Source organism: Brassica napus, chromosome C7 (genome assembly GCF_020379485.1).
Source record: "Brassica napus cultivar Da-Ae chromosome C7, Da-Ae, whole genome shotgun sequence".
NCBI classification, from domain to species: Eukaryota; Viridiplantae; Streptophyta; class Magnoliopsida; order Brassicales; family Brassicaceae; genus Brassica; species Brassica napus.
This window is the reverse complement of record NC_063450.1, coordinates 21,846,286-21,859,620: the sequence shown is the minus strand read 5'-3', so window position 1 is coordinate 21,859,620 and position 13,335 is coordinate 21,846,286. Positions and strand designations below refer to the sequence as shown.

Genomic DNA, 13,335 nt, shown 5'->3' with positions numbered 1-13,335 from the left:
ATTCTATTTCCTAAAATCTTGCAAACTAGAAGATCTTCTTTGTTTCACGTTCAAGCAATATCTTCTATTTCCATAAGTTTATGACACGTCATCACTCGTAACAAACTCGTCATACGGTGTTACACAATCACTGCAATGTGTAACACACTCTTAGCTCAGCTCGAACACGCTCACAATCTTGAGCTTACACTCTCCTTGCACGTTTATTCCCATAAACGGTGTCTCACTGGTTTCCGCTCATAGTTTCATCAGGATTTTATTTTATATTTTCGGAATATTTATAGACTTTATAGTACTTCTCAAACGCTTGTAACTAAAGTCTTGTTCTTTCTTTTTTGGAATAGTATTTACATTTATACAAAAAAACGTTAACATGATAAGGCTTCTAGATCTTATGCTATTTGTGACACAATTCCATAACAACAAAAAACAAATAAACTACTAATTTACTATGCGCCTTTATTTGAGACAGCAAAATTCTGTCTTTGACCAATAATCCCCATAGTATTTTCTCCTTTTGTTTATTCTGCCCTTTCCTCAAATAATTGTATACAGATAAAAAAGAAACGACTTATATTTGTTCTTTGCCGACAATTTTTATTTCTTTTTTTATGTGTTCGTCAAAAAGATTCATGCCAAAACAGATTTACTAAGTTTTGCTGATCAGAAAATTAAACGAAAACGTTACAATTAGTCGATAAACAACAGCAGATGAGAACAAAACATTCTCTACACTGGCACCAACTTAATAATAAACGAGACAAGCTTCATCTATAGTTACTCTCGATTCAGACCATTTGATAATTCATCTTAGTCCTCAGGCTTTGGAGGGAGATTAAGATCCAAATCCAATAACACACGTGACCGTCTCTCCGGACTACGATCCATCACCACAGACGACGAGTCCGATTCACTCCTCGTCGACTCTTCATCGAACAAGATCATCCCAGGCTTGACCTGAACCTTCGGGAAAGGGAGTTTCGAACCGACGGATCCGAGATTGAGGTCCGGAATCGACGATGATTCGACGGTGCTGCTTTGCGTCGGGCTCTCGTTGTTGTCGACCATGTAGGTATAAGGGAAATTGGTTTTCGCTTTAGCGCCGCGGAAACGAAGAGCAGCTCTGTCGTAGGCACGAGCGGCTGCTTCTGGAGTGTCGAACGTTCCGAGCCAGACACGTGTCTTCTTGTGCGGATCTCTGATCTCGGCGGCGTAACGACCCCATGGCCTCTTTCTCACTCCTCTGTAACGGGTTTCTTTGATTCCGCCGTCTCCGCCGTTGGTGTTAACTACCGCCGTTTTAACTGTCGGCGCCATATAGAGAGAGAGGAGAGATTCAAGAGGTTGGTGTGTTTGTGTGGTGGTTTGAGAATAAAGAGAGAGAGAGAGAGATTTGTATTTATAAACAAAAAATAGGAACCGCGGTTTTGACTGAGGGGCGGCTGAGTGGTAGTATCGTAATTATGGATTGAGTTGCGTGGCATCTTTGTTTTTGTCTCCACGACACGGACGGGGAAAGTGAGTGAAGAAGCTTTTTTTCTCTCTTCAACACTTTTCTTTCTTGCCTTTTTAGTGGTTTTTTCTTTAATGATATTAACCAAACTATAAAGCGCGGATATTTTTTTTACAAAATCTAATTACAATATCAATAGATTGTAACATTATATATGAGTAATGTTTAAACATTTTTATTTTAGTGTCTTTTATAATTATATAATTATATTATTTTATATTAATATTACATAAGAAAATTATCTAAAATATTACATAATTTTGTTTTTAATTATTTTAGCCTGTTTCATTACGAATTTTAAATAAAATATCTTTAATTTTCTTGTTAAATCTGTGATATATAGTTATTTGATAATTTTTTAATTATAAACTTATATGATGTTAATTTGTTGACTCTAACATTTTATTTGTATAAAACTATCTGATGTCAAATTAAACCCAACATATTCTCAAATATATAATTATATGTTCTTAACAATAAAAAATTAACAATAAAAATCTAATATTTATTAATTTTAAGGGAATGCAAACATTTTATTTATGAAAATACGAAAAATAATCTATTAATTTAATTAACAACATAATCTGCATTTTCCACCAACTTATGTATTCCTCCATGTCTTTCATCCTTGTGTTTATATAATCAATTTGGGAAAAATACAAGATCAGTTATTATATATATACAGTTCTTAAAGATAATATATCTTTTCTTATTAAAACTAAAGCAAATTCTTATTTGAATATAGCTAGTTATTAAATATATTTAGTTATTAAAAAATAGTATATATTTTCTTATTGAAATTACAGCAAATTCAGTTTGTTACTTAAACTCGAGATATACATTATAATATATTATTTTAAAAGGATACCACTAAATTATTACTTTCTACAAACTTTAATTTTAATCAGTTGATGAAAACTATTATATCTTGAGTTTTTTCATTATTATCCTTTTGTTTGTAAACAAATAATTCAGAATAATATCTTAATTATATTATTAATAGACCAGGTGTCATGAGAAAAAAAATCTTCATGAGAAAAAAAATCAACTTTGTTATAAGTATGTCCTTCTTAAATCATATTTTCATTAATTTTTAGTTATTTAAAATATATTAAAAGAGGTAAATATAGCGTTAATGTTAAATGTTATACTATTCGGTATGCTTATCTGAGTGTAAATGTGGCTTACGAGAGGATAATATTGTAGCATAATTAATGAATAATCTGGGTGTAAATGTGTGGCTTTTAAGTTGGAATATCTTTTTTTTTTTTTATAACCGTAGTGTGATCCCAAAAATTTTCTAAGTCTAAGGACTAATCACTACGAGATCCGCAGGATCCGTGATTTTTTATCATTTAAGATGCTCCGGGTGGTCAAGGAAAATCGAATCCAGGACGGTACTCACAGATGTGAGCCTTTTACCACCAGGCCTTACCACCAGGCCAAGACTAAGTTAGAATATCTCTAAAACAAAACACCAACTTTACGATTAAAACAAAAGACAATTAGGTGGAATGGATCGTATCTGAGTATTTCAAGCTGCATCTAAAAAAGGGATTTATAGTAGTATTCTAATTATGATCAAAATTCAAAATTCATCACATCTATAACAAACAAATTATGATTAAAATCTTTGACATAACGTCCAAATTTTCTTAAAACAAACCGAGCCAGTAATGCAAACAGTCAAATTGGTGTCACATGCGGTTACGGATGCTCGAGTACACAGCCTTTACACATGATAAATGGTAAAATAACAAACCATGCTTAAAAACACAAATCTATTTCTGTCCTAAAACTTGATTACTTAATCATGTGTTGATTAAAAAGCACATTATGAAAAAATAAAAAATCAAAAAATGTACACATTGTATAGACCAGAGAGCATGAAGATCAGTTTGAAACCGAAGACACAGGACTGTAAAACTGTCGGAGAACAAACACTGACGGAAAACATACAGTATTTTTATATATAGCTATCGTAGTATATAATAATAACAATGTTAATTAAAAATTGGGGTTTAAGAGAAAGTCTTGAAATTGTGTTGCGGGTTTCCTGGCTTTCCCACCGTCCCAGATGTTAATCCCACATTGCTTTCAAAGTTTGAAAGATTCGTCCGCTCATGATTTCACAATAGACCCCACATATACTCGATCTGTTTCATATTAAGTGTCAATTTAGTTCATTTTTCTTGTTTTACAAAGAGTGTCATTCCATAATACCAATACAATTTATATAACTTTTTAGTTGAAAATTAATTGCAAAATACATTGATTTTATAAATAAATCGATTTATCTAAAATACTATTAGTTATATATATGATATTAATTAAAATATAAATGCATTTTAATAAGTTCTTTAATATGTGTGAAAAGTGTCTAAGTGACACTCTTTGTCAAATGGTGGGAGTATTAGATGTACTCGGTCGGTCTTCTTAAACACTGATTTTTCCTTTTTCGGGATAAATAATTTGTTTCACAATTTTTGTAGCAAAAATAGTATTACCAAACTGATATCCGATACAATCAACGTTATCGACGTAACTGTTGATCAATATATAAGCAACACATATATCAATTTGATGAATAAATTACGTATAATTGTTGATAACTGAGTTGTTGTTTTTTTCTTTTGATATACTTTATCGTGTGATCACATCAGCTCCGCTATAAAAACATTTAGTGCTGCAGTGTTAATTTTGCTCTGAAGAATAACCACACTAACTAATTTGTGTTTGAATTTTTTCCAAATAATGTCTGGGGTAACCGAATTGCTTATTACAGGACGACCGAATAAACTGTATGCATCAAAGTCCAAATACAAACTTTCCACATAGCTGTGATGATTTTATCTCAATGGAAGGAAATTTTTTACCACATTCACACATCTTACATACCACTTGACCACAACATGCGGACATACTATTATGATAACTGAATTACTTAAATATATTAATTGTTCATTTCATTTAACACAGACGAAAGTAGCTGCTATCCGACCTTTGTCATTCGCCTGAATTTTATTTTTTTGCAACAGCTGTAGCGTAGCTTGCTCCCACAAGCATGTTAGAAACCTCAAATTGGATAATGCAGTTTCCTAGTAATTTTAATTTATATTGTTGTAAGGTTCTTAAATCTACCTTCAAGCTAACATCTAACTCTATGGCTCCAGGGAAACTCTCAAATCTTTACTGGCAAATCTCAACTATATTTTTTCACAAAAACAATCCTCCACTATTAAGCGTCTAAAATGCAATTGAGCACCATGCATACAAGTCACTCTCGCTATATGTTGAATCATTTTATACATGCATGTCATATATATAAATAAATAAATAAATAAATAAATAAATATATATATATATATATATATATATATATATATATATATATTTATATATTTATTTAATACATAAAAGTAATATTAATTTACAACTATTTGTGTTTGAGAACCTGTGGCAAACAAATCACTTTTCACAAAACAAGTTTTATAGATTTTGAAACCCTAGATATATTATATTAAAGTTTTTAAGTCAGTCATTCATCCATAGACGGATAGACCCACCTTATACGCGGTCATGATGCATCAATATCAGGATTTGTTTTTATTCATTTGGGTCACGAACTATTCCGAAACGGACATGTACTTACGTCTTACGCCTTACGCGTTACTTGTTTTTTAGTCAGAAATGTTTTTGGATCAAAAGTCAGAACTTCTAATGATAGTTGTTTAAATGTGTAACGGAGAAATTGAACACTGGAATATAATTATACGAGTAAAACAAAACAGTGGGTTGATGCATGAATGAAACTCACATCACAATTTTGATAAAAGTATCTTAAGAAATTTTTGGTTAAATATCTTAAGAAATTTTAATTATAAAGGTCAATTGATTATTGGAACGTGCCGAGAAAAATAACAACGAAGACTTTAGATTTTCATGATGGTCAAGATGGGGGACACTGGAGACATTTTGGATCAAAGCATGTCCCTCGTTGACCAAGTCTATTATTCGTCGCGTATCATATGGCAATCTAAAAAATCAATGAAATCATATGTTAAAAAAATATTGTGTTTTCTGGTACTAATAAAATAAGTCTAATTCGTGTTTATTTTCAAATAAATATACAGCCATCTTAGATTAAGGACAGCCACATGTTCACTTGAATGGATCATAGGACGGGCCTTAATATATATAATATAAGTAATGTTGCCTAAAATTAGTTAGTGGATGTAGTTCAAACCTCTTTATTAATAGTTAATAATCAAACTGATTTTACTAAGATCGGTACAAAACTCTTTACAAACGAAAAGCATAATATCTAACTTTATATTTCTATCATGAGATTCATGCATTAGTTTATACTCGGGAAGGAGATTTCAAAATTACCAACTCGTCGAGCTTAGGGACTTCCGGCGGACATAATGATCATTGATCAACAGCTTACTAAGATTTTGATTGTTTTTAAACAAAATATTTGTTAATCTGCGTTTTTGTTTAATAGTTCTAACTAACAAGAAAAGTTATTAATTCTTTACCACAACTAAGTTATATAAGATTAGAAAATTTTCACTATGGTTACATTTATCATTTTCGAAATAATTAAATTTAATTAAAATTTAAAACAAATAAAACATCTTTAAAATATTGTATTTTAAAATAAACTAATAAATATTGATATGCTTTAAATCTGATATTTTTAGAAAAAATGTTAGTTTCACAACAGATAACAAAGGTGTAAACTATACAACGTTTTGTAAAAGAGATTAGCTAATACAATATTTTTTAAAGGATTAGGATAATACAATATTGTGCTAGCTGGTGTAAGATATGCAACATCCTACAAAATGTGTAAGCTAATGCGATAATATTACGTTAGGTTTTAGCTTCAAAGAAATTGGTAGAAGGTGCATTTTTGAGAAAAACATAGAGATGAAAATTCAGACCTGCTCCGGCGTCGTCCGGCGCGTTCGCGCGCGTCCGGCCGCCGGAGGCTTCCCTCCTCCTTGCTCTGTTTTCCACTTTGCTTCCCGGTCACTCCCCTCCGCTGTTGCTTTGTTTCGGGCTCTGGTCAAGCGTCTCTTGTTGATTCCGGTGACCGCTCGCGAGATTCGTCGGAGTTTGCTATCGATTCATCTTGTGTTGGAATCAAGACGCGGTGGTGTGTAGTGGATTTGGCCATGGAGTTTTTTTTTTTTTTTTTTTTTTTTTTTCGTGGCTGAGAGAGAGGATTGTGTTTTCTGAATTTCTTTTAAATTACGAACCCGCACTTTACTGTGTTAGTAAGTACTGCCGTGTCTACAGGTCTAATTTAAGGGGTCAAAGAGATGTTTCACTTTGCGAGACCATTTCTAGTGTTTGAGAGGATCGAAAGGAGATATATGTTATTCTGGAGCTTTTGCTTCAGTGATGGTCGATTGCCGCTGATTTGCTCGTGTTAATGTTGGATTTGGAGTGGTTTTTATCTAGTTACCGGCTGTTGAATAAGACGTAGTCGGAAAGCTTTCTTAGGCTTTGCCTTAGGGTGATGGTATGTTGGTGCGTATGAGGCGCGTGGAGAACTCTTTCAAGGTCCAATGGCGAGACTTAGTTGGGATTGAAGGGTGTTTACAGCGACGGTTAAAGATTCTAACCTCTTTTAGTTCAGTTATATGTATTGGTGATGTTCGTGTGCTTCCAGTCCTCCTTGTTACTCTTTTCTACTGGTGTTAGTGGTTGATGAGGTCTCGCTAGGTAAGTTCATCTTCGAGTGCATGGTTGAGCATTCCTTGCTGAAGCTTGGTTTTCACTCTTGTGCCTTTTGTCTCCTTTTTCTTGGTTATATATTAGCTTTAAGGGTGTGAGTTATGTTTATCTTTTGGCTCCGGGTGGTTTTTGTTACCTCGCCGGCTCTTGGCTTCGGGTGGTACTTGTTACCTCGCCGACTTTTGGCTTCAGACATTGTCGTTATTGTATGCGTGTAACCGAATGTTTGATATAATCTTAATCTACTAGATGACAAAAAAGAAATTGGTAGAAGGTGTAAGCTATAAGCCTATATGCAACCGTCAACAGAATGCATGAGGTGTAAATTATTCAACAAACTACAAAAGTGTAAACTACTCTGCTGGTTACTGAATCCTACATGAGACACTGATGTTAGTTTAAGGGACACTGATGTTAGTTTAAGGAAAAGTGATTGCTGAATAGATGAATTATTGACCATTACATGGCTAACCATGCAAACTAAACAAATGTATAGTTAGCTGTATGAAGTATATATTATGTATGACAACATCCCTTAACTTTATGATGTTACGTAGTTAACGTCACGAATTTAATTTCACTCATTCAAAAAATGATGTGTATATCAGAGACCGTTTAAATATTTCGTTTCATCTATTAAAATGTGACATAACTGACGGTAATCTATCTAAATTAGATTTTGACCCATGTTTTAAAAGTGTAAGAATATTTTTAACAAAATCTAATTTACAAAATCTAATTTACAAAATCTAATTTATAAAATCAATATGTTTTATAAATTTTGATAAGTAGTGTTTTAATATTTTTATTTTAGTGTATCTGAAAACAATATAAATATATTATTTTTATTTATATTAAATATAAGTTATATAAGATATTATTTAATTTAGTTTTTTAATTCTTTTAATCTGTTTTGGTATGAACTTTTAATAAAATTTCTGTAATTCGTTTGATTAATTGTCTGATATATACTTATTTGATAAAAAAAAATTTTATAAAATTTTTTTGATGTCAATTCATTGACTCTAACATTTTATTTGTTTAATATTAAATTATTAAGTTAATGAATTATTTTATATATATTTTCATAAACAAAAATTCCATTCATTTAAATAAAAATAATACAATCATATAGTTTTAAAATACACTAAAATAAAATGTTAAAACACTACTTATCAAAAAATGTTAAAACATATTGATTTTGTAAATTAGATTTTGTTAAAAATATTCTTACGGTTTTAAAATGTGGGTCAAAATCTAATTTTAGTTAAATTATAGTTGGAACAGTCATATTTTAATTGTTGAAATAAGATATTTAAACGATATCTGACATCCACATCAGTTTTTGGATGAATGAAAATTAAACTCGTGATGTTAATTACATAACATCATAAAGTTGAAGGATGTGCATAGCATATACTTCTTGTGGCTAGGTATATAGGTATACATTAGTTTAGTTTGCATGGTTAGCCATGTGATGACTAGTACTTCATGTAAGTCAATAATCATTTTTCCTTAGTTTAAAACTGATGTTAGTTTAAGTTAAACCTGAAAAACGTGAAAACAAATAGCACTACAGTGGTAGACCTAGTGGTCGTACCCTGCTATGCTACATTCTCGAGTTCCATTCCTTGCTGGTGCAGTGAGCTTTGAGGATTCAGGTTTCAGCGTTGGTTGGGGTCCTTCGCAAATCGCAACTCATGAGCCATGAGTCATGACTGAGTTATATTTCAGCTATACCAAAAGAATAAGAAAAATGTGAAAACAAATCAAATCCCTAAGTCAGAAGAAAATGTGGGCCTTAGCAACTCCTGGGCTTGTGCTATGTCTTACGTCCTAAAGAATCCATACAAGAGTTTAATTGTAACCAACGTGATTTCGTTTCCAATGGTATAAAGTATGAAATAAAATATAAACAGCAAAAGTACATGCAAATCTCATGATCTTTTTCATTCGTATGACGTGATAGCCAAAAACACTATTGAGTCCTCAGACGCTCTCTTTTAATTACATTATACCTTATGTAAAACAAGTTAAAGTCATTATTATACAAAATAAAGAAATATTAAAACAACGCACGGGCTGTATTCCTCTATCTAATCAGGTTTTAAATATCTCAAAAAGGTAGGAACATCATGCACATCCTAAGAATCTTGATTATGGTTCCTCATGTTTCTAGCATGTCTAAGTTTCTCATAACTACCCTCGTTGGCTCGTTATCATCATCATCTCGACCGTAATGGCAAAATCCTCTTTTTCTACTTCCAAATCTTCTTCTCAAGATATCAATTCTTCCTATAAGGTGAAATCCAATAGATTTCTACCAAAGTTGTACGGAGATTACGGGTTTTGGAACCCTAGCCCGGTTTACGGAGGAGGTTTTCCTTATCCTGGACCAGTGCCTCATGGAAGTCTAGGTTCGCAACAGAGACATAAGAAGCTAAAATAAACCTGGAAGTTATGATGGATATGATCTTCAACTTTGCTACTTACGGGTGTGTTCCATAAATAAGGTAGTCTAAGGAATGCATACATACGTCATATGAATAATGTATTCATTCGTGTTTTGTAGTAGATATATACAAAGTAATTAGTTATGTACACATTTTGTTCCATTCTCTAGAAAATCTATGTAGTGTAATAATATTCCTAAGAGTATATTAGCAATCAACATAATATGAAATATCTTCATTAAAAATTAAATGTGTACAATGTTCACTATATATACATGTGTATAATTAACTACTTTAACCTCTACTCTAGCTACTTATTTTACAATTGTGTGTTATATACACTAATAGTCTCCCTCAAGATGGCGTTAGAAGCTGATGAAAACCCATCTTGGACATAAATTTATGAAACAGAGTAGGGTAGAGTGGCTTAGTGAACGGATCGGCTAGTTGGTTCTCCGATCTCACATGAGGCGTTTTGATCTGACCAGTCACCAACCGTTCTCGAACTGAATGACAATCTCGCTCTATGTGTTTGGTCCGCTCATGAAAAACAGGATTCTTGGCTATGTGTAGAGCTCCAGTACTGTCACAATAAAGTACCGGTACCGTAGGAGCAAAGACCTCCAAGTCATAACCATCCGAGATAACCAGATGACTTCCTTAGTAGTGTAAGCCATCGATCTGTATTCAGCCTCGGCTGATGAATGAGAAAGAATGTCTTGCTTCTTTGATTTCCAAGAAACCAAAGAGTTGCCAATGAATATGCAGAACTTGAGATAGATCTTCTAGATCAGGACATTGTGACCAATCTGAATCACATAATTCCTTAACCTGAAAGTCATCATCAACATGATATAAAAGAGCTTAACCAATTGTTCCTTTGAGGTAATGAAGAATCTTGTGAGCCGCCTTAAGATGAGGAAGACGAGGAGCTGAAGAAAATTGACATAGCTTATGAACCGCAAAGCATATGTCCAAGACGCGTGATAGTAAGATATGACAACTTCCCGATTAAGCTTCGATAACCTTCAGCATTAGGAATGAGCTCACCATCTTCAGAAGAAAGTTTGATGCTGGGATCCATTGGAATCAGAGAAGGACGACAATCAAGAAGACCAACATCAATCAGCAAATCAAGAATATACTTGTGATGACATAAAGAGATTCCAGAAGCAGAACGAGCAATTTCAATGCCCAAGAAATATTTCAGAATTCCTATATCACGAAGCTTGAAACAAGCAGAAAGTTGAGCAATCATGGTAGAGATAGAAGCTTCGAAGTTACTGGCAATGAGAATATCGTCTACATAGACAATAACCAGAAGAAACTTCTCACCAGAATGAGACCAAAACAGAGTGTGGTCACCATTGATCTTTTCAAAACCCATATTCAGAAGGGTTGTTGAAAATTTTAGAAACCACTGTCTGGATGCCTGTTTAAGACCGTAAATAGACTTCTTGAGCCTCAATGCTGCATTCTGTGGCAGATTGTCCCCCTTTCTTTCTGCATAACCTTGAGGAATATCCATATAAATCTCTTCTGATAAATCTCCATTCAGAAAGGCATTAGAGATGTCTAACTTATGAAGAAACCACTTCTTCTTAGTAGCTAGGGCAAATAACATCTTGATCGTTACCATCTTAGCAACTGGAGAAAATGTGTCAACGAAATCTACACCTTCTCGTTGTGTGTAACCCTTGGCCACCAAACGACCTTTAGGACGCTCAACTGTTCCATCCGCATTCAGTTTGAGCTTGAAAAGCCAACGACATCCAATAGTCTTCTTGCCCTCAGGTAAAGAACAAACTGGCCAAGTATCAAGGTTCTCTAAAGACTCAAACTCGTCGTCCACAGCTTTACACCAGATTTTGGACTTCTTTGCCTCATTGAAAGTGGAAGGAGCAGTAAGCATAGAAACAGAAGAGTTGATGAATGAAAAATAAGAAGAAGAGAGTTTATCATAAGAAACAAAATCAGAAAGAGGATAGATAGAATGAACAGAATTGCACAGAAAGTCTTGCAGATAAGAAGGTCTTTTCTTGACACGAGATGTAGTTGCAGAAGGCAAACCTACATCAGAAGGTGAATTGGCAGAAGCCAACGGTTCACCAGAAGAAAATGTAGTTGCAGAAGGCAAAACTACATTGGATGGTGAATCAGCAGGAGCCAACGTTTCACCAGAAGATGATGGTACAGAAGGTACACTGTCATCAGGCAATGCAAGACATGGAAAGAAAGCTTTTGATGTATCAGAAAGAGAGGAAGCAGCAAAAGGAAAGATGTTTTCGTGAAATATGACATGCCGTGAAATGGAAATGCTATTAGTCTCAAGATCAAGCACTCTATACCCCTTGTAACCAGTAGGATAACCTAGAAAAATGCAAGCTATTGCTCTAGGATCAAACTTAGTTCTACCTTTGAGAGACGTGCTCTTGTAACAAAGACAACCAAAACTTCTAAGAGAATGATAATCTGTTGTTTTGTTCATAAGAATTTGAAAGGGAGATTTGTTTTTAAGAACTGGTGAGGGTAAGCGGTTAATGAGAAAAAACAACTGACATTATGCATTCACCCCAGTATACTAACGGAATATGAGATTGAAATAGAAGAGCCCGAGCAACATTTAGTATATGTTGGTGTTTTCTTTCTACTACGGAGTTTTGTTGGGGTGTTTCAGGGCATGAATGAAAAGCAAGGATACCTTTTTCTTTCAAAAGAGTACCAAAAGTTAACTCAGGAGCATTCTCAGTCCTAACAGATTTTATGTTTTTGTTAAATTGAGTTTCAATCATTTTAATGAATGCAGGAAACACAGGCAAAACATCAGATTTCACTTTTAACAAGTATATCCAAGTAGCACGACTGTGATCATCAACTATGGTTAGAAAGTATTTATAACCATCATGAGTTTGTACTGAAAACGGACCCCAGACGTCAATATGAATCTAATCAAAGCAAGCATCACTAATATGATTATCAGATGGAAAGGATAAACACTTTTGTTTAGCTTGAGGACAAACATTACAATGAAATGGTTTATTTTTCTTAGATTTATGCAATGACAACAGATGAGACTGAGTGTCAATATTTTCCATAGATGGATGTCCTAAACGAGTATGCCAAACTTGATTATCTATAATAGATGCGCAAACAACATTGTTTTGATTTTTATTAAAAGGAACAAGAAGCAGAGAACCTGAATCAAGCACATAGAGGTTGTAAACTTGTCTACCCTTCCCAATCATCAACTCCCGTGTAAGATCCTGTATAAAACAAGCAGTAGAAGTGAAACCAACCAAAGATTCTGTATCTTTAGTAAGGGAACTAACACTTAGTAAATTGAAACGAAATTGAGGAATGAACAGAACATTTTTCAGAGTAATGTTATCACTAAGTGTAATAGGACCAATACCAATAATGCTCACTGAGTTTCCAGTTGGTAAAGTGACAAAGGTATTGAGTAATGGTTTTAAAGTGGTGAAAAGAGATCTATTATGACAAACATGGTGAGTAGCACCCGAATCTATTACCCATGAATCACTTGAGATTAAAGCATTTCCGGAAGAGAGAGCAGAAGGCTTGCCAATGAGAGAAATGTATATAAAGGTAGGAACGTACTAG

General features: G+C 33.5%; 1 protein-coding gene and 1 pseudogene across 1 annotated transcript; one reads left to right on the top strand and one right to left on the bottom strand.

Annotated features, from left to right (window-relative positions):
• Positions 1-629: 629 nt before the first annotated feature.
• Positions 630-1,387, bottom strand: LOC111212525 (ethylene-responsive transcription factor 11). Its single transcript, XM_022714083.2, has one exon. It carries the CDS (start codon positions 1,315-1,317, stop codon positions 811-813), a length of 507 nt encoding a protein of 168 aa, XP_022569804.1. The 5' UTR covers positions 1,318-1,387; the 3' UTR covers positions 630-810.
• Positions 1,388-9,230: 7,843 nt separating this feature from the next.
• Positions 9,231-9,914, top strand: LOC106392740 (annotated as a pseudogene).
• Positions 9,915-13,335: the final 3,421 nt, after the last annotated feature.